Source organism: Zalophus californianus, chromosome 3 (assembly GCF_009762305.2).
Source record: "Zalophus californianus isolate mZalCal1 chromosome 3, mZalCal1.pri.v2, whole genome shotgun sequence".
NCBI lineage: Eukaryota > Metazoa > Chordata > Mammalia > Carnivora > Otariidae > Zalophus > Zalophus californianus.
In genome coordinates, this window is record NC_045597.1 from 137,789,426 (window position 1) to 137,813,856 (window position 24,431).

At 44.0% G+C, this 24,431-nt stretch overlaps 1 protein-coding gene and 1 long non-coding RNA gene across 2 annotated transcripts in view; one reads left to right on the forward strand and one right to left on the reverse strand.

Moving 5' to 3' along the window:
* Positions 1–24,431, forward strand: part of LOC113919838 — a 57,126-nt gene that overhangs the window by 22,885 nt on the left and 9,810 nt on the right. The gene's annotated exons all lie outside the window — the stretch shown is intronic.
* CHRNA1 (cholinergic receptor nicotinic alpha 1 subunit) lies at positions 1,186–17,861 on the reverse strand. Its single transcript, XM_027589625.2, has 9 exons — positions 17,768–17,861; positions 12,561–12,706; positions 12,430–12,474; positions 10,867–10,976; positions 8,385–8,580; positions 7,679–7,916; positions 4,883–5,106; positions 3,517–3,756; positions 1,186–3,184 (listed from the first exon to the last, which is right to left on the reverse strand). The coding sequence occupies exons 1-9, from the start codon at positions 17,808–17,810 to the stop codon at positions 3,053–3,055; spliced, it is 1,374 nt and encodes a 457-aa protein (XP_027445426.1). The 5' UTR covers positions 17,811–17,861; the 3' UTR covers positions 1,186–3,052.

Below are 24,431 nucleotides of genomic sequence, written 5' to 3' on the forward strand. Positions count from 1 at the left end.
GCGATTTGGGGGGGAAGAGTTGGAGAACTTGGGCTGTAGGAGCATAAGCTCGGGCAGCAGTGATTGGAACATGGGTGGTATTGGGGAAAGCCCTTAACCAGTAGCAAAGAGGCTTACTTGGAAAACCCAGCGGCGTTGTGGGGTAGGGCTTGGGGGATTTGGGTAGAGGCAGAGGGAGGGTGTGGTGGGAGAGACCTCAAGTGGCTACGGTGGCTCAAGAACCAGTGTGGAGCTAGAACTCAAGCAGCTATGGGAGAGATGACCTTGAACATGGTGGTTTGAGAACCAGGAGCGGGGAACTCAGGCTTGAAGACAGGACCCGGTTCTTAGGGTGGGGTGAAATCAGTTGGGCAGCAGGCAAGGAGGCCGCTGCCTGAGCCCCTCTGCCTGACCCTCTACCCCCCAGGAGGAATACAACAGCACTGTGGTCCCTAGTGATGGGGGCCAACACTGCTACCTCCCACCCAGCCTCAAAATCTCTCCCTGAAGACCCCATCTGATCTGTTTAAATGTTAATATAATTTCTGATTTAAAAAAAAACTCCCAGTTCTGACAACCAAGAGTAGAAAAAGAGAAGACTTAGCTGAGCTCTGAACAGTTTCTGCTTCTGGTTTCAGTCTGTAAATGCACGTACCTGCCTGTGTCCCAGTTGCAGGATGCCCCTTATTTGCCAGGAAGTCCTCCTGCTGTGCAGACACGCTCATCCACAGAGCTGCACGGGCACAGGCAGGCCGGGACCTCAGCAAAGGCCTCCCCGGGGGGGAGACAGATCCCAGCACCCTCTGCCTCCCCTCCCATTGCGTCAGTGGTCTTCTGGAGACCAGCCCAAACTAAGGGTGGGGAGTCCAAAGATGAAAGCCTTTGATGTGGTGACAGACTGATGGGACAGATATTTGGGGGCTGACGGAACTACACGCCATGGCACTGTGGTATCCACTCAGGCTGGCTCTGCTGGCCAGGAGGGAATGTGCCCAAGGGCCTTGCTTTGCGGGGAGAGGGGTTATTTGGTGTGACATAGCACAGGAGCGGAGTGAGAAGGTCTGGTGTGTCACCAAATCGCTCTGTGACCTGAGGGAGGTTACTTCTGTAAGCCTCTGTTTCCTGAGAATGGAAGTGACTTTTCAGTTCCTTCTCTGAATCAACAGTCAGTCCTGGGAAACTAGGCCAGATTAGGCAAGTAGCAGATTGTTTTTTGTTCATCTAATTGTGGTAAAATATATATAACATGACAGTTACAGTTTTACCATTGTTTTCATTCTTTATTTTAATTGTGGTAAAATATGCATAAAATTTACCATCGTGACCATTTTTAAGTGTACAATTCAGTGGCATTAAGTACATTCACAATGTTGTACAACCATCACCACTGTCCATTCCAGAACTTTCCCATCCTCCCAATCTGAAATTCTACCCATTGAGCAATAACTCACCCCTCCCTCTAAACCCTGGCAATCTCTATTTCTACTTTCTCTATGAATTTGCCTCTTCTAGGTACCTCATATAAGTGGAATCACAAGATTTGTCCTTTTGTGTCTAGCTTATTTCACCAAGTATGTTTTCAAGGTAGATCCGTATTGTAACATACATCAGAATTCCTCTTTAAGGCTGAATAATATTCCATTGTATGTATATACTGTTTTTCCACTGCTGGACACTTTAGCTGTTTTCACCTTTTGGGATTGTGATTTAACGCTCTGTGAACATTGGCATACACGTGTCTGTTCATGTCCCTGCTTTCACTTTTGGGTATATACCTAGGAGTAGAATTACCAGATCCTATGATAATTCTATGTTTAGTTTTTTGAGGAACCACCAAACTGCTTTCCCTTGAGTTTACTCTAAAATGAAAGCACTCTGTCCTGCCATGGGTGTGTGCTTGAGAATTCCATGGAGAGGTAGCTCAAAACCACCTGGGATCGGAGAGGCCACCCAGAGCCCAGGGCTGCCCACTTTCTACTTCTGGAGTGAATTACATTGTGGCTGGTAAGTGGCTATGAAGAAACATCCTTTTCTCTGCTGTTCACTTGTCTGGAATTTTAAGAATGGTGGTGGTATGTGCATACATGTCTGATTTCATTGATAGAACAAAAACCCTAAGCAGGACTGAATGAGGACTAGGGGAAAGGGCAGGAGGTTTAATTGGGAAGGGCAGAAAGGTGGTTGACACTAAGACTGAAGCTCTCCAAACCCTGAGCAGAGTTACAGGATGGCCTAGATCAGGTGAGCAGGGGCGGGGGGAGCAAGTGACCAGATGAACTGACCTAGCCCTGCGCTGCTTTGAATCCACATTTGGTCTGGGTTCAACTCTCAGTTCTTCTCCTTGCTAGTTTGGGCAATGAACTTAAGCTTCTCAAGTTCGGCTTTCTCATTTGTAAAATAGGGACATTATGAAAGTCAGGAGGATGGAATAAAACCACATTCCTGAGACAGTTCCCACAGTGCCTGGCCCTCACACTTGGTATAGCTCAGGAAGCTAGCTGGCTATGTTCCTCAAGCCTTAAGCAGCATACTCAGGTGCTGTGTTAGACTGGGAAGCCCCTCCCTCACATCCCAGCTCTAGAAATCTGCTTTACAGCATGCGTTTTTGATGCAATTTGCATTTTGGTGGCTGTTTTAGAACTTAGCCGTTGCCTTTCTACAGTTTCCTTTTCTCTCTGAATCAAATGCTTTATCTTTTGGGGACTGGCAGATGGGCTTACTTGCATGTACAAAACTGACTTTTAAGCAAAGGACACATTCTTTGCTTAAAAAAAAAAAAAACAATAGAAAACCTGTTATTCTGGGCAAAACTCTTCCAGATGCCTTTGGAAACAAATACGTCTTGTTAGTGATCCCATTTCATGTACTACAAAGGGCTCACTCTACAGGCAGATAAAGCGGATTGAAGAAGTACTGTGAAAATACTTGAGGCCATCACCTTATGTAAATAAAAATCATTATCATTAATCATAAATACAGAAAATTTGATGTCTGTTAAGTGAGCTTGTATCAAAGCAGACAGATATTTCTGTCTTCCCCGCCTTTCTCTGCTCTGCCTAGTGCTCAGCGCTGCTCATCCTTGCTGATTTAATTCAATGAGCCGACCTGCAAACACGGCCAGGGTTCCAATGATACAGACGAGCATGAAGACTCCAAGGAGAATGTGGTCCATCACCATTGCAACATACTTCCATTCCTCGGCCGCCTGGGAGAGAGAAAAGTGTTAGAATTTCCTTCAGGTCGTCATTAGACTCACAGTGTTCACGTTATGCATCGTCTATGGTCCACACAATTTGCAGATCTCAAAGCCCTCGACATCCCTTGGGTGGCATGGTGATCTTTATCGTTCCAATAGATTATTCACAATGGGATGGCTCACGAAGGCGGCTTAGAGGTGGTCACCAAGGCACATCGGAGGTCAGCAGCTGCCTCGTGAATGCCAGCCTACCCGTCAAGACAAACCCATCCATGTCCATCTGTGCTCAAGTATTTGATAATTTAAGCCTGGAGGTGTGGGTTTCAAGGCACAGAACTTACGTTATTGGACTCCTGGTCTGACTTCATGGTCTCTGCGATGTATTTGACTCCTTCAATGGCACTTTTTACCTCAGGGTGTTTGATCAGGGGAGAGTGGAAACCCATGGGTGGAGGCCCTGGCTTCCCAGAAATGTCAGAAATATCAATGTCTTCCGTAAAAATCTTTTTGTCTTGTTTTTCTCTGGATGGTCTTTTCATTGTGGAGAAGAACATGATATTTGGGATAGTGTCGATAAAAACCTAACATAAAGAAGAAATCCATGCATGAGAATTATTGCCAACAGGGTAAGTATCAAACTCTGACTTTGAATTAGCAGCGTGACTTTAGGCAAGTCATTTGGCTTCTCTGGGCCTTAGCCCCTTTGTCCTTAAAACAAAAGGACTCTACTAAATTTTCTTAAAGATTTCTTCAGGCGTATCTTGTGGTCTGTCAAATTACTACGGTGCGTAGAGATGATTCTGTAATGTGACGAGTTCGCCACTGGAGGGAGCCTGTGTGCAGCTCTTGGACTCAATGAGAAGCCAGTGCTGCTTAAGCTTCCAGCCCTGCTATAGGTAACCAGCTTCTTTCAAAGCCATGTGTTAGCAGGATAATATGGTTAAAGAAAAGGTCTTTCTGGCTGAAAGAATATATAAGTCTCCAAAACAGCTACTCTGTTTTCTTCCATTTCTTGTTCCTGAAGAAATGCAACATAAGTGTTGCCAGGAGTCATATGAGTCTTTATAGATGTAGGGACTGATTGTCTTCCCAAAAGAATACATTGCAAGCAGTATGGTTTCTGTCAATTCATGACAAATCTTTTGCATGCTGCAGAAAAGACCCTGGACGCTAGTGTCTCTGTGAAGTTTTATTTAAAAACTGATATATTGGAAATGTTAACACACTTTAAATTTCAATAATGGAAATATTTGAGACCAAGTTCCTCAGTGAAACTCACTTTTTGACAATTTCTTGTCAAGCACCCCCTGCATCTCTAGTCCTTATTCTAGTCTCAGCAGATAATTTCTCCCAGCAAAAAATAAGCAGACTGTTCAGAGATTGGAAGACATACAAACAGAAATCTCAAGAATTTCACAACATTTGACTAAAAAGAAAGTGACTTATTCACCTTCTCTAATCAAAGGGATTGTTTAAGCTTGATTTTGGAGGGGGCTTTGTTAATTCTGTTCTTCTATGCCTGGGGAGGCTACATGAGTTATTTCTAGAAAGAGGCTAAAGAAAGTTCCTTCCAGAAATCCCCTCAAAATCCCCAGAAAGGACTTTCAGTTCCTAAGTACCCAGAGTTGTTAACCAGAATTCCACACTGGCCACGTGGAAGGAGAGACGTCCTTACGGGCAAGAGTTTGCAGGGCCTTGCTCACTCACCTTGCGTACCCAGTCGGGCATGACGTGGGTGCTGGGGGAGCGGTGGTGTGTATTGATGACAATGACGGTGATGATGATGGACGCGATGACAAACACCATGGTGAACAGCATATATTTCCCAATCAAGGGCACGGCACTGGAGGTGGAAGGGATCAGCTCCACGATGACCAGGAGGAACACGGTTAAGGACAGCAGGACTGAGATGCTTAGAGTCATCTTCTCTCCTGGACAAAATGAAGAAGAAATACAGCCACTCATGTGTTATGGGCTGAATTGTCGTACCCTTCAATTTTATACGTGGAAGTCCTAAGCCTTGACACCCCCATGACTATATTTGGAGATGAGGCCTTAAGTCAAAATGAGTTGATTAGGGAGGGCCCTCATCCAGGATGACTGGTGTCCTTCTAGGAGGAGGAGATTAGGACAGAGACACCCACAGAGAGGAAGGACCAGGTGAAGACACAGGGAAGACAGCCATGTGCAAGCCAAGGAGAGAAGCCTCGTAGGAAACCAAACCTACTGACACCTTGGCCTCCAGAACCATGTGGAAACAAATTCCTGTCGTTTAACTGCCCAGCCTGGGGTACTTTGTTATGGCATCCCCAGCCAGCTCATATACCACAGACCCCAAGGGTGAGAGCAATGTGACCTGCGTGACGCTGGGGAAATTTCCTGGGCAGAATTTGGTCCTTTGAGAACTTACGCACCTTAGCTCTGCTGACAGTGGCAAGTGGCAGGCATTTCCATGAGAGGCTGCCAAGCAACCAGTGGCTACTCGATCTCATGTCCCAGAATTCTGAGGCTTAGAATTCAGGGAACCAAGTACACCCAGCTGTGCGACAGGCTAGACTCCGGGTGGCAGTTTTCTGTCTGCAGCAGAATGTCATCAACCTCCCAAAATGGAACCTGACCTACTTGTTACCCAGCAGATGGATGGGCAAACCAGAAGTACACGTGTAGTTTTCTCGTTATGGGAGGAAGCTGCAGGACCGAAACCAAGAAAAGGACAAAACCAATGAACTACTTACTTTTTCACATTCATCTAAGAGGATAATTTTTTTTTTCTTGTTCTGTTTTTCATATTAAGGGATCAGCGATTTCCCTTCCCCAACCTCTTTTCACCAGGCCCTATAATTTCAGGGTACACAATTCCCTGTTAGAGTCTTGGTATGGCAAGTGAGGAGGGAGGGGCTGAATGGGAATATTTTTGTGGGGACTAACCACCTGAGATGCAGTTAGCCTTTGGAAGGGACTTTCCTTGGGCCGGTCCTGCTGTTTGTCTTAGGAAACCCTTGTGTTACCCTGTTCTACTCCCATACTGGATGCTTCCAGATGCTATGAGTATCTACAGGATACAGAGTGGATGCAAGCAAGAAATGAGCAATTCTACCTAGTTAGGAGAAGTCTACCTAGTGGGTAGGAAAGTCTTTAAAAGTGAAAAAGGGGACAGAAGTATAAATACGAAATATTGATCAAGTTACATCAAATTTCTCAATTAATAATAATGAGAATAAGAGCTAGCATATATCATGCATTCTCACTGTTCTAAATGCTCTTCAAGTGTAATGTAATGTATGGTGATTAACATAACAATAAAAAATTATTTAAAAAAAATAAATGCTCTTCAAGTGTAAACCATTTCACATTTACAGAAACTGATTCGTTTCCCTATTGCCCTGACTGGCATTTTCTCTCTTCACTTTAAGAAGCTTCATTTGATTAGAAAGTTGAAAAAAAAATTGTGTTTGGGATCATTTATTTAAAAATAAATACAGTTATAAATACAATGTGCATTCTGTGGGGCAAATTTTTTTTTTAAGATTTTTTTTTTTTAAGTAATCTCTACACTCAATGTGGGACTTGAACTCACAACCCCGAGATCAAGAGTCATATGCTTTACTGAGTGAGCCAATCAGGCGCCCCTGTGGGGCGAATTCTGCCTTATTCTCTACTGTGGCCTTGCCACATAACAACTGTTCAACAAATATGTTGAATGAGTGAGTGTATATGAATCTTTTTTTTCCTTGTTGGAAAGTTGGACTTAGACTTGTGTGTGTGTTTATCAGTTTGATATAATTGTTACCTGTCATAAGTTTGAGGACTGTCTGTACCACCTTTCTTTTTCCCCTACTTGTTTGTCCTAAATTGTTTATGAGCAGTGACTTCAAGCAGGTACTCCTGTACCCTTTTCCCCTTTTCTGCAGATTGTTGATATTTGGTGAAATTATGTCACAGATGTGATTACCCAGTAGGAGGTAAGGAAGTTGCCCAGGCTGATATGAGAAGGAATTGCCACTTGGGAAATATGGTCTTGTGTATAAAGATACTGCCATCTGGAAAACAGACACACAAAAGCTATTTTCAAGTGGCAAGCAGTGAGCAAAAGAGGCAAGACTTGGATTAATCAGTATATAGTCAGTGGCTTCATAGGGGAAGTGACTTGAGGAGTGTCTGTGACCCAAACCTTACCCAGCACATTTCTGGGCACACAGTATGTAGGTATTCAGCAAGCAAGTATTGGTGATTATTCACATTAACTAGACTGAGCTGTGTATGTGTGCCTCCGGGGTCATGTTCAACTCTGCCTGCCCTGTAGTCTGCTCCAGCTGTGAGCTCTAGCCACTGTGACTCACCACTGAACATGGCCACTCAGTAAAATGTGTCCTCCCAGGGATGATGATTTGGGCGTATCTGCCTGTATTTGTTTATTAGCCCATGATTATTTCTGCTTTCCCCCCAAATAGCAGCACGAGGTATGTCCGCGTCAGCAGCAGCGGCCATGGCAGCGGCACCCACCTGAGTCTGTGGGCAGGTAGAACACCAGGCCAGTTAAGAAGGAGAAGAGCAGGCAGGGAATGATGACATTAACGATGAAGTAGAGGGGTAGGCGCTGCATGACAAAGTGGTAGGTGATGTCCAGGTAGGGGGTGGAGGGGCAACAGGCATAGAACACCCAGTGCTTCCAGCCCCGGGACTCCTTGATCACCCATTCTCCACTTTCCATGAAGTTGCTTAGGTCTGGTTGGTCACTTTCCTGAGAAGATAAAATGAAACTTTGAAACCCCAGCTGTGTCCCCCTTGAGGAGGGGTGGGTTTCAAACTCAGCTGTAATAAAGCAACAGATTCCAGTGCTGTTGGGACTGGAATGGGACCCAGGAGGGTCACTTCCAATTTGGGGGTCTTTCCTATAAAATAAGGGGGGTTTGGACCATTGGGACCCTCCATGTTGAACACACCTTCAAGTCACTTGGGAACTCGACAACATATTGGTGCCTGAGTCCCACCCCAGACTGATTCAGCCAAAATTCCTGGGACTGAGTTCGGGCAGAGGAATGTATGTAAGCTCCCAGGTGGTTCTCATGTGCACACACCAAACCGTTGGATTCGATGATCCCCAAAGGTATAACTGGTGCTGAGAGACTGGGATTCTGGAGGGGCAGAGCTGGACACCTGGATGACGCTCCTCCTGCATCCAGCCCCATCCTGCGAGGTCAGCACCTACCGGGTTGATGGCCACCACCGAGCCGTCATAGGTCCAGGTACCCAACTTCATGCTGCAGTTCTGTTCGTCAAAGGGAAAGTGGGTGACGATGATCTCACAGTAGCTTTTGAAGATGGCCGGGGGTGTCCATGTGATGTGGCCGGTGTAGTCCAGGAGCACTTTGGTTAACTTGACAATGGCAAAGTCGCCATCTGCGCTGCAGTTGGGATCAAAAAGGAACATGACTCCAAGTGACGGATGAGCCGTCAGTTCTGCATGGGGATGTTAGCAGGAGACAGCTGTTAATTATCCAGGTGCTAATTATAGATGCTTTCATTCAGGGAGTGTCACTTTTTATTCATGGCAACGTTTCCCAAATTTATCTGATAATCACTGGGGTGCTAGTTTAAAATACAGATTTCTCAGCACCATCTAAGCACTAAATCAGAATATCTGGGGAAGAACCTAGGAATCTACGGCTTTAAAGAAATAATAGGTGATACTATATACCAGATGTTTTCTTCCCAGGCCTCAGTAGTATTTGTAATGTTAATCTCCATCTATCCCTTCTGTAATATACTTTGAAAGTTAACTGGGGGAAAAAAAAAAACAAAAAACGGGAATTTTAAATAAAAACAAGTCCAGTGGCTCATGACTGTGGTAAGCACGTTTAAAGAAGGGCTCTGTTACGTTTCAGAACTATCTAGAACTCAGTAGGGTAGAGTCCAAAACTCAGAGTGCTCCCGGGCCAGGCCGGTGAGGAAGGGGTGAGGGCTGAGAGGAGAGCCTTCTCTCCTCTGAGGAAGGTGCCACTCAGCTTTGCTGTGCAGCCCTCTTGTGGGGGAAGGATGATGCTTCCAGATACTGGGATTCTTCCTTGGAACCGGGAAATCTGGATTTTTTTAATCCAAAGTTTCCATGCTTTTGAATAAGGGATTTTTCTACAGAGACTAGAACTCCAGAGTTTAATGTGATACTGTTCAATTTTCAAATGTTGGCACTAATTTCTCATTTTAAAAATCCACCATGGTAGAGGGGCGTCTGGGTGGCTCATTCGGTTAAGCATCTGCCTTCAGCTCAGGTCATGATCCCAGGGTCCTGGGATCAAGCCCCAAGTCAGGCTCCCTGCTCGGCGGGGAGTCAGCTTCTCCCTCTGCCCCTCCCTGCCCCGCTTGTGCTCTCTCTCTCACTCTCTCAAATAAATGAGTAAAATCTTTTTAAAAAATAACAAATAAATAATCCACCATGGTAGATAATAAAAAATAACAGGCCACTTCTGCGGGCCTTATTCAGTGGGCAGTCCACTTGACCCCAAACAGCCTATGAGTTGGGGCCTCCGCCAAAGGCATTAGAATAGGTGTTGAAGAGGTGGGTGGGGTCTGCCCTGGGGGACTTTCAGGGACCTATGGCATATATTGGTGCCTCACTTCATAAATCACTGGTTTTTCCCTGGGGTGGAGTTGAGGCACTCTCCAGAAAACTGTGCGGTTCTGGACCTTCCCAAAAGAGCCCCAAAGAGCAGAGGGCCACAGGGTCATCTACATCTGTCTCTATAAGCTAGTAAAACTGGGTTCTCTCCCCACCAGGGTGTTCCCCGGGCGCACTTGTCAAGAGGACCTGAGGACTTTAATTTCTTCTCTTAGATTCTTACTGAAAGAGAAACTTACTGACACCAGACACTCTGCTCTATCAGCATATTTGTCCGAAAAGTTTACACGAACGATTGGTTAATCAGGCTCAAGTTTGAGTCTCAGGTATCACTGGGAAATATGTAGTAGAAAATCAAAGTAGGAGGGTCGGCCGTAAAGGGTGTCCTTTCCATTCACAAGCCCTTGCTGCCCTCCCTGGTCAGTGTGCGAGAAGGCACAGCCCGCTTGCATAGACACGCGCTGTGTGTAGACTGTCAGACTGCACATCCTCCTGGCCGATGGCGGATGCTCCCACCCGGGAAGGATGCTCCTTGAAATGAACATTCTCTGACAAATGAAGGGCGTATGATAATGAACCTGTCATTAGACCAGAGTGTCTTGCATCACATTATAATTTCACAACATGCAGTCTGTCACGGAGCCCAGCGGATGGGCGACGCAGGCCTCCCCGGCCATCGGCAGCACGCGATGTCTCGGGATGCTGTGAGGATGTGATGGATAACCACCCCAGGAGGTTCAGACCTATTGGTAGGACGGGTGTTTAATTCCAAGGAACTCAATTATATGAATTTGGGTTCCTTGGATAGTTGCCATGCACCCTTCAGGAGCTCTCAGGGATTAAATGTCCCCCACCCCACAGCCCCGATTCAATTTGGCTCTGATAATTGTTTCTATTCATAACATGAGACACCATATGGCACCCCTAGCATGTCAACTTGGCTCTTGGTTTTTAAGGGTTATTTAATGTGAACAGTAGTGAGAAGCATACTGAGAGTGGCAGCCCTTCGGATAGGGCACTTGGGCTCCACCTGCCCCAGGAATGTCCCCTTCCCCAGCCTGTCTGTTTTGCTTACTTGTTATAGAGAACGAGGTCTGGGCGCCAGATCTTTTCTGAGGGAATGTGGATTTTTTTCACGCCGCCATACTCCTCTGGATTCCATTTTAGGTTGTAATCCACCCATTGCTAGAAATGAAGACATTTCACTAATAAAAAGAGCTAAAAACATTTAAAAATCTGAGTTTATCAAGCGGCATCTGGGCGGCTAAGTCGGTTAAGCAGCCGACTCTTGATTTTGGTTCAGGTCATGATCTCAGGGTCATGGGATTGAGCCCTGAGTCAGCACAGAGTCTGCTTGAGACTCTTTCTCCTTCTTGCTCTGCCCCTCCTCCCTGCTCTCTGTCTCTATCTAAGATAAAGAAATAAAATCTTTACAAATATCTAAAGTTATCAAGAGTTCTGATGGTATATGATAGTTTGGATATTGACAGAAATTGTGCTCCAGTAAAAAAGATTTGATTCAGAATTCATGTTTCACTTTAGTAAACGATAAAAGCAAACACTTCTATAGTACCGACTCCATGCACGCACCATGCTGAGCATTTTACATAAACCCATGATTTAGTCTTCACAATAATCCTATGAAGGAAGACTGATTATTGACCCCATTTTACAAATGAGGAAACAAAGATACCCCAAGTCACGCCACTGGGTGGTGGCACATCTACCATGCCACACTGCCCACCCCAGGAAAAGAGAATGACCCTATTGTGAACATTTCCCTCAAGCAGACATCATCTTTTAAAAGTATTATATTTTTTCCTACATTATAAAAGTAATACATGCCCAGTGTAGCCTATTCAGATGACACAATGTTATGAATTGAACTGTGTCTCCCCAAAACTCATATGTTGAAGTCCTAATCCCCAGTACCTCAGAATATAACTTTAGTTGGAGACAGGACCTTTATAGAGGTAATTAGGTTAAAATTAGGTCATTGAGGTAGGCCCTAAGCCAAGAGGAGTTGTGTCTTAAAGAAGGGGACTTTTTTTTTTTTAAGATTTTATTTATTCATTTGACACAGAGAGAGCAAGCACAAGCAGGGGGAATGGCCGACAGGGGAGAAGCAGGCTTCCCGCTGAGCATGGAGCCCAATGTGGGGCTCAATCCCAGAACCATGGGACCATGACCCGAGCTGAAGGCAGCTGCCCAACCGACTGAGCCACCCAGGTGCCCCAGAAGGGGACATTTAAAGACAGAAACATATTCGAGAAGAATGCCATGGGGACATGATGTTGGCCAACTATTTGCAAAGAAGAAAGGCCTGGAAGCAGAGTCCCCCTCACAGCCCTCAGAAGGAGCCAGTCCTGTGGATACCTTGATTTTGGACTTTTGGCCTCAAGAACTGCAAGAGAATACATTTCATTGTCTGTGGCTTTGTTTATGGTAGCCTAACAAAGCACAAAGTAAAACACACACACACACACACACCAACAAATATCCATCATCCGACGACACCAAAATATTTACTTGTATCATGTTGGTATGCATCCCTGTTACCCAAATTGATTCCCCCTGGGCCCAGGTTCAATTCCAGGGTGAATACAAAGGACATCAATGCACTTATCGAGCTGCATACCTGTTTCAGTCGCACGTTGGTTGTCACAATCTGATTTACTTCATCCTGAAAAAAGATAAGACCGCATCTTCAGAGGTAAGGAGGGGAAGCCAGGGTGAGGAGTGCGGGAGTCCCGAGTGCTACTGTCTCACCACGTTGATGAGCTGAATCAGCTGCAGGCCCACGGTGACCTCCACAGCCTGGCGGTGGTCTTCCACTGGCCGCACCACACTGTTGTAATCTTCAAATAGCTTTGCCACCAGGCGGGTCTCATGTTCGGAGCCCAGGACGAGGCCAGCTGGGACAGCAAATGACACACACGCTCAGATTCTGCTCCCTACCCTCCACCAACACTAACAGGAGTCACTGAGGCGTGACCAGCAAATGGAAGGCACACGGACCCCCTTGTTCAAGGGCTCCCAATGCAGCTTTTATGGTCCTAAGTTCCTTTCCAGTCACAGCTGCTGGTGTGGTCCCTTCCCAGTGGGGTGTGCCAGATTATTGTGACACTTGTGCTCTAAACAGATGACATTCCTTAATACAGCCGCTGGCTGGAATCAGGTTTGCTGGATGCACACACGCAAGAAGAAAAGTCCACACAAAAACCCATCTCCATATTTCAGGGTCTTGGCATGGGGTAGTGAAATCTCAAGTTGGCCGGCCTCGGATCTCAAAATGCTGTGAACAGCCAAAAATTGATGCCGGTTCCTACCCACTGGGATGGAGAGAATTCACAAAATTGAAAGCAGTGAATATCGGTGAGATTATGGAGCCCTCATATGTTGCTGGTGAGAATGTGAACGGTGCAGCCCCTCGGGGAGACACTTTGGCACACAGGTTACATGCGGAGTGACCACATGACCTAGTGATTCCACCCCTAGGCATATCCCCAAAAAGACTGTCCACATAGAACCTTGTACACCAGTGTTCGTGGAAGCACTATACATAATAGCTGAAAGATGGAAACATCTCGAATGCCCATCAACAGATAGATGGATGAACAAAATGTGGCATATCCATGCAGTGGAATATTATTCACCCATGAAAAGGAAGTGTTGATTTATGCTACAACATGGGTGAACCCTGAAAATATTATGCTAAGTGAAAGAAATCAGACACAAAGGAGCACATAGTGTAGGATTCCACTTATGTGAAATTTTCAAAATAGTTAAATCTGCAGAGAGAGCAGATTAGTGGTTAGCAGGGACTGAGGAGATGGGAGAAAGGGGAGTAACTGCTAATGGGTATATGGGGACGGGGTTTCCTATTGGGGTGCGGAAAATGTTCTGGAATGAGATAGCAGTGATGGTTGTATAACATTGTGAATGTACTTAATGCCACTGAATCATACACTTTAAAATGGCAATTTTAGGTATTGTGTATTTTACCAGGACAAATTCTATGAATGTGTATTTTCCTGTAATTAAAAAAAAAATCACTGCTGGTGAGTACACATCCCTGTTGTTACATAGAGTAAAAATCATGTGCTTTTCTGATCTGGATTTGGGGCTACTATGGAGCATGAGTGACTCCTGAGAATCTTTACTACATTTTCCTTCAGGATGCTGAGCAATATTATCTACTACTCTTGGACCCCACAGCCCTTTTGTGTCTAGTGTTACACGGGGCTCACCAGCCTCCAGTGAGGCAAGCAGACCAGTATTCTCACCTGAGATCCGAGAGGCTGGAAGACTTGTCCAAGGTTCTGTGGCTTGGGCAGAACTTGGAGGGAGCCTTACCATTTTGCACTCTGCTCTCGTACTAACTCGAGATACCATGAGTGTGTCGTGGACTGTCCTGGAAATTGCACCACTGTCCTAGCATTATTCCAATGAGAGAAAGCATTCCCAATTCCAACAAGTGCCTTATGAAGGATCTTCATAACTTTGTAACTTAAGCCTTACGTGGATTGAGGATTGCCTGTTCAGGGTTAGGAGAGGAAGCAGACACATGATCCACTTGCCCTAATGCACGTAACCAGATCCCTCCTTTCCGCAGGTTATTGCTGAAGCCACCATACCTTCTCCTTTGGCCAAGACAACTTTAAAAACTGAATGAGTGAGATGCTTTCCTTTATTCCCCAGTACTGCTAATCTATTGTGTCTAAGACAGGTTATTATTTTTCTCCTTGAATCTTCAGTTTGAAAGAGTTTGTCAACAAAATAAGTAAACAGTAATTACTTTTTCTATTTTTATTAACTAATAAAAATAATAGCATATCCAACTGTTATGTGGCAGACAATCTTCTGTGTGCTTTATACGTACTAACTCTTTCAATCCTCACAACTGGGTGGGGTAGGGGGTAGGTACTGTTCTTGTCCTCGCTTTATAGAGGGGGAAATTGAACCTTAGAGAGGTTGAGTGAGTTGTCCAGATTCCATAAATGGTGGAGTCAAGTTTCAAGCCCACAGCCCATGCTCTCAACCACTAGTTCACATCCAGAACTTTGGATCATCTTGAAATAACCAGTGTTAATGCAATGAGTTGAAACATTTTCATCCTCACAAAAAATGTATATTTTGTTGGTAGAGCTTCACTGATGGCCCTTTATTTGTATTATTTTATTGAATCCTTATAATAATCCTAGGAGATAAGTCTTTACTCCTGGTTTACAAGTGAGAAAACTGACATTTGGACAGTTTTGGCATGTGTTCATGGTTCCCAGCCAGTTGGAAGTAGGACTAAAAATGCAGGCAGTCTGACCCCAGGGTCTGTGCTCTTTACTACCTCCCTAAAGATAAATGTATCATTTCCATTTGGATTTTTGAAGCTTTCAGTATAGCCTAAATGTCTGCATTATGACCTTCCTGGACTCTAGGCATGGAACCTCTGACCTCACCTACCTCATTTCTAGTTTCCCAAACTTTCTGAGCCCAAAAGAATCCATTCAGCGCTTACACATAACATCTTGCCCAAACCACCTGCCACCTGCATTCAGCGCCCTTCAAGTTTGCATGTTGGCCAAAGACCCAGTTTTTGCTGTCACCCCACTGAGCCCCTGGGACATGGCAATCCTCTGTCCTCCACACCTGTCCACCCTGGACCCCTCCTGGCCCATGGTGGGGCGGAGGGGAGGGCAGGACCTGGCATGGGCCACCGAGTGCCTTGGCCACTGAGTTTGAAGCTATTGCTTTGGCACTGCCTGGGCTGCTTATTTTTAAGTGACTGTTTATTCCCCTTTGACAGGAAGAACATACTAGAAAGCATCAGATAGAGCAGATGGTCCACATTATGAAGCAGGAAATCTATGCAGGCCAACTCTATGGTCCACTGGGGAGAAGGGGAAGACCAGGGAGACAGGCCTCGTCAGATATCCAGTGACATTCGCTTCCTCCTCTCTATCTCACAAATAACAAGGGACTCTGTTCCTTCCATAATGCATTTTTTAAAAGATTTTATTTATTTATTTCACAGAGAGACACAGTGAGAGAGGGAACACAAGCAGGGGGAGTGGGAGAGGGAGAAGCAGGCCTCCCGCAGAGCAGGGAGCCTGATGCAGGGCTTGATCCCAGGACCCCGGGATCATGACCTGAGCCGAAAGCAGACGCTTAACGACTGAGCCACCCAGGCGCCCCTCCATGATGCATTTCTAAGGAATTTCTGTGGAGGTCTCCATGTCTCAGATTGGGTTCATTGGTGGTGGTGGTGTGGTTGTTTTCCTTTTCCTCCCCAAAGCAGGGCAGAGTGAGAGAAAACACATAGGACTTGAAGTCAGAATTCTGTGATTCTGTTCCCAGTTCTGAAATGTTACTAATTACTTTGGGTAATTCTTATCTCAACCTGGTGCTGTATCTCTTGCTACCTCTGGCAATTTCAGGCTGAGTTTTCTGACCAGGCACAGCATAAACAGTCTCTAACGGATCACATTCCAACATTTGTAAACTAAGTGACCCCGGGCAGGTCAGTTCATGTCTTTCAGCCTCGGTTTCCCTGTAATAACAAATTAAAGTTGTGGGACTGCCTCAGCTAGCTCTAAATTTCTATGAGCCCCTATGTGATTTGATACCAGGAGACTCTAGATTTGATCTAAATATACATCACATACCTTTTTAGATAGGTAAACATGCATTTTCCTGTGGTCTTTGGTGTCCAGAGAGATCCCTTAGGGATTTTTATGTGTAAGCATATCGCTTAAGAATTTTCATCGGGGGCGCCTGGGTGTCTCAGATGGTTAAGCGTCTGCCTTCAGCTCAGGTCATGATCCCAGAGTCCTGGGATCGGGTCCTGCATCGGGGTCCCAGCTCCTTGGGAGCCTGCTTCTCCCTCTGCCTCTCTCTCTCTGTCTGTCTCTCATGAATAAATAAATAAAATCTTTTTAAAAAAAGAATTTTCATCGGTTGTAATGTCTGTAGGCGCGTGCGCACACACATACATGCACAGACATACGTGCACACACACACCACACCAACAAAGGCCAGTTTTAGTTGGATCAAGTCCAAATCCCACAGGCTGTAATTTATCCGAGTTTAGGCTATTTCCCTGAACTCTGCTCTTGAAAAATATTAATAATAAAGCTCTTTACCTTTTTTTGCCCAGAAGGTCTGTGTGTGTATGTCAGAGCAATATTAGAGAAGAGAAATCACAGAATGTCAGCCGTCTTGTTTCTCAGGTGAGATATCACCAGTAAACTTTTATATGAAGCAATCAGCAAACATCTTCTACTTCCCTCTACCGGAAGTTTGGGATTAAGGGTAGTGTTTCAGCTGCTGTGTGGTGACACATTCCAGAGGGGAATGCAGGTCAAGGGCTGTGCAAGGTTTTATAGTTTCAATTCTAACCCAAACCTACATATAGTAAAACTGTAGGGCAGAAGTGCATTCATACGAGCTTTTTCTTTAACGGCAGAAGTTAAAAAAATTACCAAATATCTGATCTCTTATGGAAAGAGTTTAGTTACAATTATTAATAGGTTTCTCTCTCCAGCACATGCAGCTGTCAGTCAGTCCTCTTCATTACCAGAATTCTCCCAGAGCAGTAAAAGGACTTGTTACCCAAACTGTCTGCAATTATAAGATGCCACTCTGAGTCCCTATAGTTGCTCCAAGATGAAAGTCGCTCCTGGATGGTAGCAGGGGTGCGGAGTCTGATCAGACGGCTGAGGCGACCCTGGGCACTGATGGCAGGCGGGGCCTGCATGTCTACTCTGTAGCCTTTGACCAGGCAGCTCCCATTTTCACTGGACAACACAAACTAGAAATCTTTATCCACAAGCTGAATCAAGCCAACAAGAGTGAGAAACTGACAAAGGAGCCTCAGGCTGATGAAGCCCTGCCATTCTGTGTCCCCAGAAGCAAGACACTGGTCCGGGGACGTCTCATGCTTCAGCCTCACAGGAGAGCCCCGCGACCCCGGCACTCACCTGAGCAGAACCCAAGGAGCAGGAGGAGCAGCTGTGGCTCCATGGGCCGTGGGCGCTGGTGTGGACTGGAGGCGAGTGGTGGCCTGCCTGTGCTGCTTGCAAGCCCTCTCTGGCTGGAAGCTTGGCTGCTAGAGGGTTTGGAAAGTGAGTCGGCTCAGTGGAGCTATTGTCTTACACCACCTGTTTGTGGCAGTGACAGCTGGGCTGCCCAGAGCCCTGGAGCCCAGGGACTTGCTGAGGGCCTAACAGTATTACGGGGTGCCTCACTTTACATAATTGCTATACACTTGATAAGTTGAGGGTGAACTGCATTGTATTTTAAATGCACCATGAGTTAGGTTTAATAATAAAGAAACAGAGTAGACAATGAATTATTTTGAATGCTGAGCAACCCCCTCCTTTTTGTATAAACCAGACCCTCATCTATGTGGATTGATTTGGATCAGTGTCCCTAGGGCTGAGTAGATCGTCAGCTGTTTGTGTAAGACGCTGATCATCCTAAATCACGGAAGTCCACATTCCACACATATGACAGTTCGTTTGCTCTGGTTCATTCTAGACTGAGAGTGCATGGGGCTTTTGTGCTGAATAAACTTGGGAAGAGCGGGGTCGGTGCCAAATCTACTGTTGGAGAATTCCATGTTTGGTTGGGTTTGGTTTTTAACAAAGATGGCTTCTTCCATAAAACTGGTTTTATTGGCCCCTGGAGTGGCTGTTCCAGCCTCTGTCTCTGTATCAGGCAGTACCTGTCCCATGGTGCGCCATTAGCTGGAGCTAACTGCCCACCTCCCACGTACTGTCATTCAAGTGAAGCATAATTAGCAACAAAGTGTCCCACTGCATCAACATTTGTTCCAGGCTCCTACTCTTCTTCCATCCATTCTCTGCCTACTCTCACTCAGGGAAGCAAAGAGTAGAGTGGTTCAGCTTTTCAATTTCTTTGTTAAAAAACAACCACCACCCTAAAAGCCAGCAGTTAGTAATTGCTCAGTCTGAAGAGTATTTTTACCAAAACAGGGAAGGAAGCAGTTATTTAAAGAGACCCTGCCTGTTCCTTCCTTTTTCCCCAAACTGAATCAGGTGAGGAAGGTCCCTCCTCTCAAGTCCAAGGACAGCTTCCTGACAAATCTGCCCATTCTGGTGAGTCCAAACACAGCATTAGAGAAAAGGCTTGGAAGGTACAGGAGAGAGCCACACATTGACATTATTTATATTTTTTCTGTTTAAGTTGTGGGATATCAGCTCACTGTCCACTGAAAAATTGGTTCTCTCCTTTCCAGGGTATTGCACTCTCACTGCCTACGAGAAAATACATCCTTCCACCGGTTCTTGCATCTAGATGGAACCATGTGACTGGAATCTAGAAAATGAAATGTGAGGAGAAATTTTGAGACTCACAAACCTCTCAGCAGAGAGCATCCATGCTCTTCTAGTCTTTTCTTTTTAAACTTTAAAGTATCCAGTATCGGGCATCTGGGTAACTCAGTTAGTTAAGCATCAGTCTTCGGCTCAGGTTATGATCGCAGGGTCCTGGAATCGAGTCCCACATCAGGCTCCCTGCTCAGCAGAGAGTCTGCTTCTCCCTCTCCCTCTGCCCCTGCTCCCCCTGCTTGTGCTCTCTCTCTCTCTCAAAAATAAATAAAATCTTTATAAAAAAAATAAAGTATCCAGCATCATTAATAGAGTGTTACATTAGTTTCAGGTGTACAATATAGTGATTCAACAACTCTATGCTTTACTCAGTGCTCATCGCAAGTGTACTCTTTTCTTCACCTTTTCCACCCAACCCCCCACTTAGTCCCCCCAGGTGACCACCTGTTCTCTACAGTTAAGAGCCTGTTTTTTGGATTTGTCTCTTTTTCCTCCCCTTTGTTCATTTGTTTTGTTTCTTAATTACACACAGAAGTGAAATTGTATGTTATTTATCTTTCTCTGACTTATTTCACATAGCATTATGCCCTCTAGATCCATCCATGTTATTGCAAATGGCAAGATGTCATTCTTTCTTATGACTAATATTCCATGTGTGTATATACCACATCTTTTCTATCCATTCACTAGTCAGTGGACATTTGGGCTGCTTCCATAATTTGGCTATTGTAAAAAATGCTGCAGTAATCATAAGGGTGCATGTATCTTTTTGAATTAGTGTTTCTGTATTCTTTGGGTAAATACCCAGTAGTGGAATTATTGGATCATAGGGTAGTTCCATTTTTAACTTTTTGAGGAACCTCTATGCTGTTTTCCAGAGTGGCTGCACCAGCTTGCATTCCCACCAACAGTGTAAGAGGCTTTCCCTTTCTCCGCATCCTCACCAACATCTGTTGTTTCCTGTGTTGTCTGTGGTTCTGTTTTTTGTTTTTTAATTTATTTCATTTTAATATTTTATTTATGTATTTGCCAGAGAGAGAGAGAGAGAGAAAGCATGCACGTACAAGCAGGGGGAGCTGCAGGCAGAGGGAGAAGCAGGCTCCCCGCTGAGCAAGGAGCCTGATGTGGGACTTGATCCCAGGACCCTGGGATCATGACCTGAGCCCAAAGCAGACACTTAACTGACTGAGCCACCCAGGTGCCCCCTCGTGGTTTTGGTTTGCATTTACCTGATGACCAGTGATGTTGAGGATCTTTTCATGTATCTGATGGCCGTCTAAATGTCTTCTTTGGAGAAATGTCTCTTCATGTCTTCTGCCCATTTTTTGGTTGGATTACTTGGTTTTTTTGGTGTTGAGTTGTATAAGTTCTTTATATATTCTGGATACTAACTCTTTATTGGCTATGTCATCTGCAAATATCTTCCCCCATTCAGTGGGTTGTCTTTTAGTTTTGTTGATTGTTTCCTTTACTGTGCAGAAACTTTTTATTTTGATGTAGTCCCAATAGTTTATTTTTGCTTTTGTTTCCCTTGCCTCGGGAGACATATCCAGAAAAATGTTGCTAAGGCCAATGTCAAAACCCTGTGCTCTCTGCTAGGATTTTTATGGTTTCAGGTCTCACACTTAGGTCTTTATTCATTTTGAGTTTGTTTTTGTGTATGGTGTAAGAAAGTGGCCCAGTTTCATTCTTTGCAAGTAGCAGTTTTCCCAACATCAGTTGTTGAAGAGACTGTCTTTTTCCCATTGCATATTCTTGCCTCCTTTGTCAAAGATTAGTTGACCATATGATCATGGTTTTTTTTCTGGGCTCTCTATTCCGTTCTGTTGCTCTATGTGTCTCTTTTTGGGCCAGTACCATACTGTTTTGATTACTATAGCTTTGTAGTATATCTTGATACCTGGGATTGTGATACCTCCAGTTTTGTTCTTCTTTTTCAAGATTGCCTTGGGTATTCAGGATCTTTTGTGGTTCCTACAAATTTTAGTGTTGTTTGTTCTGTGAACAATGCTGTTAGTATCTTGATAGGATTGCACTGAATTTGTAGATTGCTTTGGGTAGTATGGACATTTTAATAATATTTGTTCTTCCAATCCATCAGCATGCAATATCTTTTCATTTGTTTGTGTTGTCTTCAATTTCTTTCATCAATGTTTTATAGTTTTCAGAGTATAGGTCTTTTACCTCCTTGATTAACTTTATTCCTAGATATTTTATTATTTTGGTGCAATTGTAAATGGGATTGTTTTCTTAATTTCTCTTTCTGCTACTTCATTATTAGTGTATGGAAATGCAACGGATTTCTGTATATTGATTTTGTATTGTGATCTTACAGTTCTAGTAGTTTTTTGGTGGAGTCTTTAGGGTTTTCTATACATAATATCATGTCATCTGCAAATAGTGAAAATTTTACCTCTTCCTTACCAATTTGGATGTCTTTTACTTCTTTTTTTTTTTTTTTTTTTGTCTCATTGCTGTGGCTAGGACTTCTGGTACAATGTTGAATAGAAGAGGTAGAGTGGGGGCACCTGGGTGGCTCAGGCAATTAAGCGTCTGACTCTCAATTGCAACTCAGGTCTTGATCCCAGGGTTGTGAGTTCAAGCCCCATGCTGGGCTCCAGGATGGGCATGGAGCCCATTAAAAAAAAAAAAAAAAGTGGTGAGTGGATGTCCTTGTCTTATTCCTGATCTCAGGGGAAAAGCTCTCAGTTTTTCACCATTAAGTATGATGTTAGCTGTGGGTTTTTCATAAATGGCCTTTATTCTGTTGAGGTATGTTCCCTCTAAACCTACTTTGTTAAGGATTTTTATCAGGAATGGATATCGTACTTGTCAAATGCTTTTTCTGCATCTATTGAAGTGGTCATATTGTTTTAATCCTTTCTCTTGTTTTTTGTTTTGTGTTTTTTGTTTTTTTTTTTAGATTTTATTTTTAAGTGATCTCTACACCCAACACAGGGCTTGAACTTACAATCCTGAGATCAAGAGTCACATGCTCTACCAACTGAGCCAGCCAGGTGCCCCTATTCTTTCTCTTGTTGATGTGATATATCACATTGATTGATTTGCAAATATTGAACCACCCTTGTATACTGAGAATAAATCCCACCCGATGGTAATGAATGATTTTTTTAATGTATTGTTGGATTCAATTTGCTAATATTTTGCGAGGATTTTTGCACCTATGTTCATCAGAGATATTGGCCTGTATTTCTCTTTTTCTGTAGTATCTTTATCTGGTTTTGGTATCAGGGTAATACTGTCCTCATGGAATGATTTTGGAAGCTTTCCTTTCTCTTCAGTTTTTTCGAATAGTGTGAGAAGAATAGAATTCTTTCATTTTCTTTAAAGAATAAAATTATTTAAATGTTTGGTAGAAGGGCTCCTGAGTGCCTCAGTAGGTTAAGCGTCCGACTCTTGATTTCAGCTCAAGTCATGATCTCAGGGTTGTGAGATCAAGCCCTGCCTCAGGCTCTGTACTGGGGGTAGAGCCTGCTTAAGATTCTCTGTCTCTGTCTCTCTCTCTCTCTGCCCCCACCCTCCCCCACAATAAATAAATAAATACATGTTTGGTAGAATTCACCAGTGAAGCTATCTGGTCCTGGACTTTTGTTTCTTGGGAGCTTTTTGATTGCTGATTCAATTTCATGGCTAGTAATCTGTTCAAATTTTCTATTTATTCCTGATTCAGTTTTGGCAGGTTATATGTTTCTAGGAATTTATTCATTTCTTCTAGGTTGTCCAATTTGTTGATATGTAATTTTTCATAGTATTTTCTTATAATCCTTTTCTATCTCTGTGGTATCAGTTGTTATTTCTCCTCTCTCATTTCTGATTTTGTTTACTTGGGTGGCCTTCCTTCCTTCCTTCCTTCCTCCCTTCCTGGTGAGTCTGTTTACAGGTATATCAACTTTGTTGATCTTTTCAAAGAACCAGCTCCTGGGGGCGCCTGGGTGGCTCAGTCGTTAAGCGTCTGCCTTCAGCTCAGGTCATGATCCCAGGGACCTGGGATCCAGCCCCCCATTGGGCTCCCCCCTCGGCAGGAAGCCTGCTTCTCCCTCTCCCACTCCCCCTCCTTGTGTTCCCTCTCTCGCTGTGTCTCTCTCTGTCAAATAAATAAAATCTTAAAAAAAAAAAAAAAAAAGGAACCAGCTCCTGGTTTCATCAATCTTCTCTCTCTCTCTCTTTCTTTTTTAGTTTCTATTTCATTTATTTCTGCTCTGATCTTATTTCCTTCCTTCTACTGGTTTGGGGCTTTGTTTCTTCTTCTTTCTCTAGCTCCTTTAGGTGTAAGGTTTGGTTGTTTATTTGAGATTTTTCTTGCTTCTTGAGGTTGGTTTGGATTGCTGTAAACTTCCCTCTTGGAATAGCTTTTATTGCATCCCAAAGATTTTGGACTGTTGTGTTTTCATTTTTATTTGTCTCCACATATTTTTTGATTTCCTCTCTTATTTCTTGGTTGACCCATTCATTGTTTAGTAGCATGTTATTTAACCTCCATGTATTTGTGTCCTTTGCAGATGTTTTTCTTGTGGTTGATTTCTAGTTTCATAGTGTGGTGGTCAGAAAAGATGCATGGTATGACTTCAGTCTTTTTGAACTTATTGATACTGGTTTTGTGGCCCAAGATCTGATTCTGTTTTGGAGAATATGCCATGTACACTTGAAAAGAATGTGTGTCCCACTGTTTTATAATGGAATGTTCTGAATATATGTGTTAAATCCACCTGGTCCGAAGCTACTGTTTTTTTATTTTTATTTTATTTTTTAAAGATTTTATTTATTTATTTGACAGGGAGAGACACAGTGAGAGAGGGAACACAAACAAGGGGAGTGGGAGAGGGAGAAGTAGGCTTCCCACCGAGCAAGGACCCCGATGTGGGACTTGATCCCAGGACCTGGGATCATGACATGAGCTGAAGGCAGATGCTCAATGACTAAGCCACCCAGGCGCCCCAAAGCTACTGTTTTTTTAATTGATTTTCTGTCTGGATAATTGATTGATGTAAGTGGGGTGTTAAAGTCCTGTACTATTATTCTGTTATTGTCAATTACTTCCTTTTTGTTTGTTTTTAGCTGCTTTATGTATTTGGGTGCTCCCATGTTAGGTGCATAAATATTTACAATTGTTACACCTTCTTATTGGGTTGTTCCTTTTATGATTAAGTAGTGTCCTTCTTTGTCTCTTGTTACAGTCCTTGTTTCAAAGTCTATTTTGTCCAATGTAAGTATTCCTACCCTGGCTTCCTTTTCACTTCCATTTGCATGATAAATGCTTTTACACTCCTTCACT

Excerpts from the sequence above, each read along its gene's own strand:
- CHRNA1 (XM_027589625.2), bottom strand. The coding sequence starts at position 17,810 with ATGGAGCCACAGCTGCTCCTCCTGCTCCTTGGGTTCTGCTCAG. Across the intron at positions 7,917-8,384 it reads CGGTGGTGGCCATCAACCCG|GAAAGTGACCAACCAGACCT; the intron begins GTAGGTGCTGAC and ends TTATCTTCTCAG. Across the intron at positions 3,185-3,516 it reads CAGACCAGGAGTCCAATAAC|GCGGCCGAGGAATGGAAGTA; the intron begins GTAAGTTCTGTG and ends TCTCTCTCCCAG.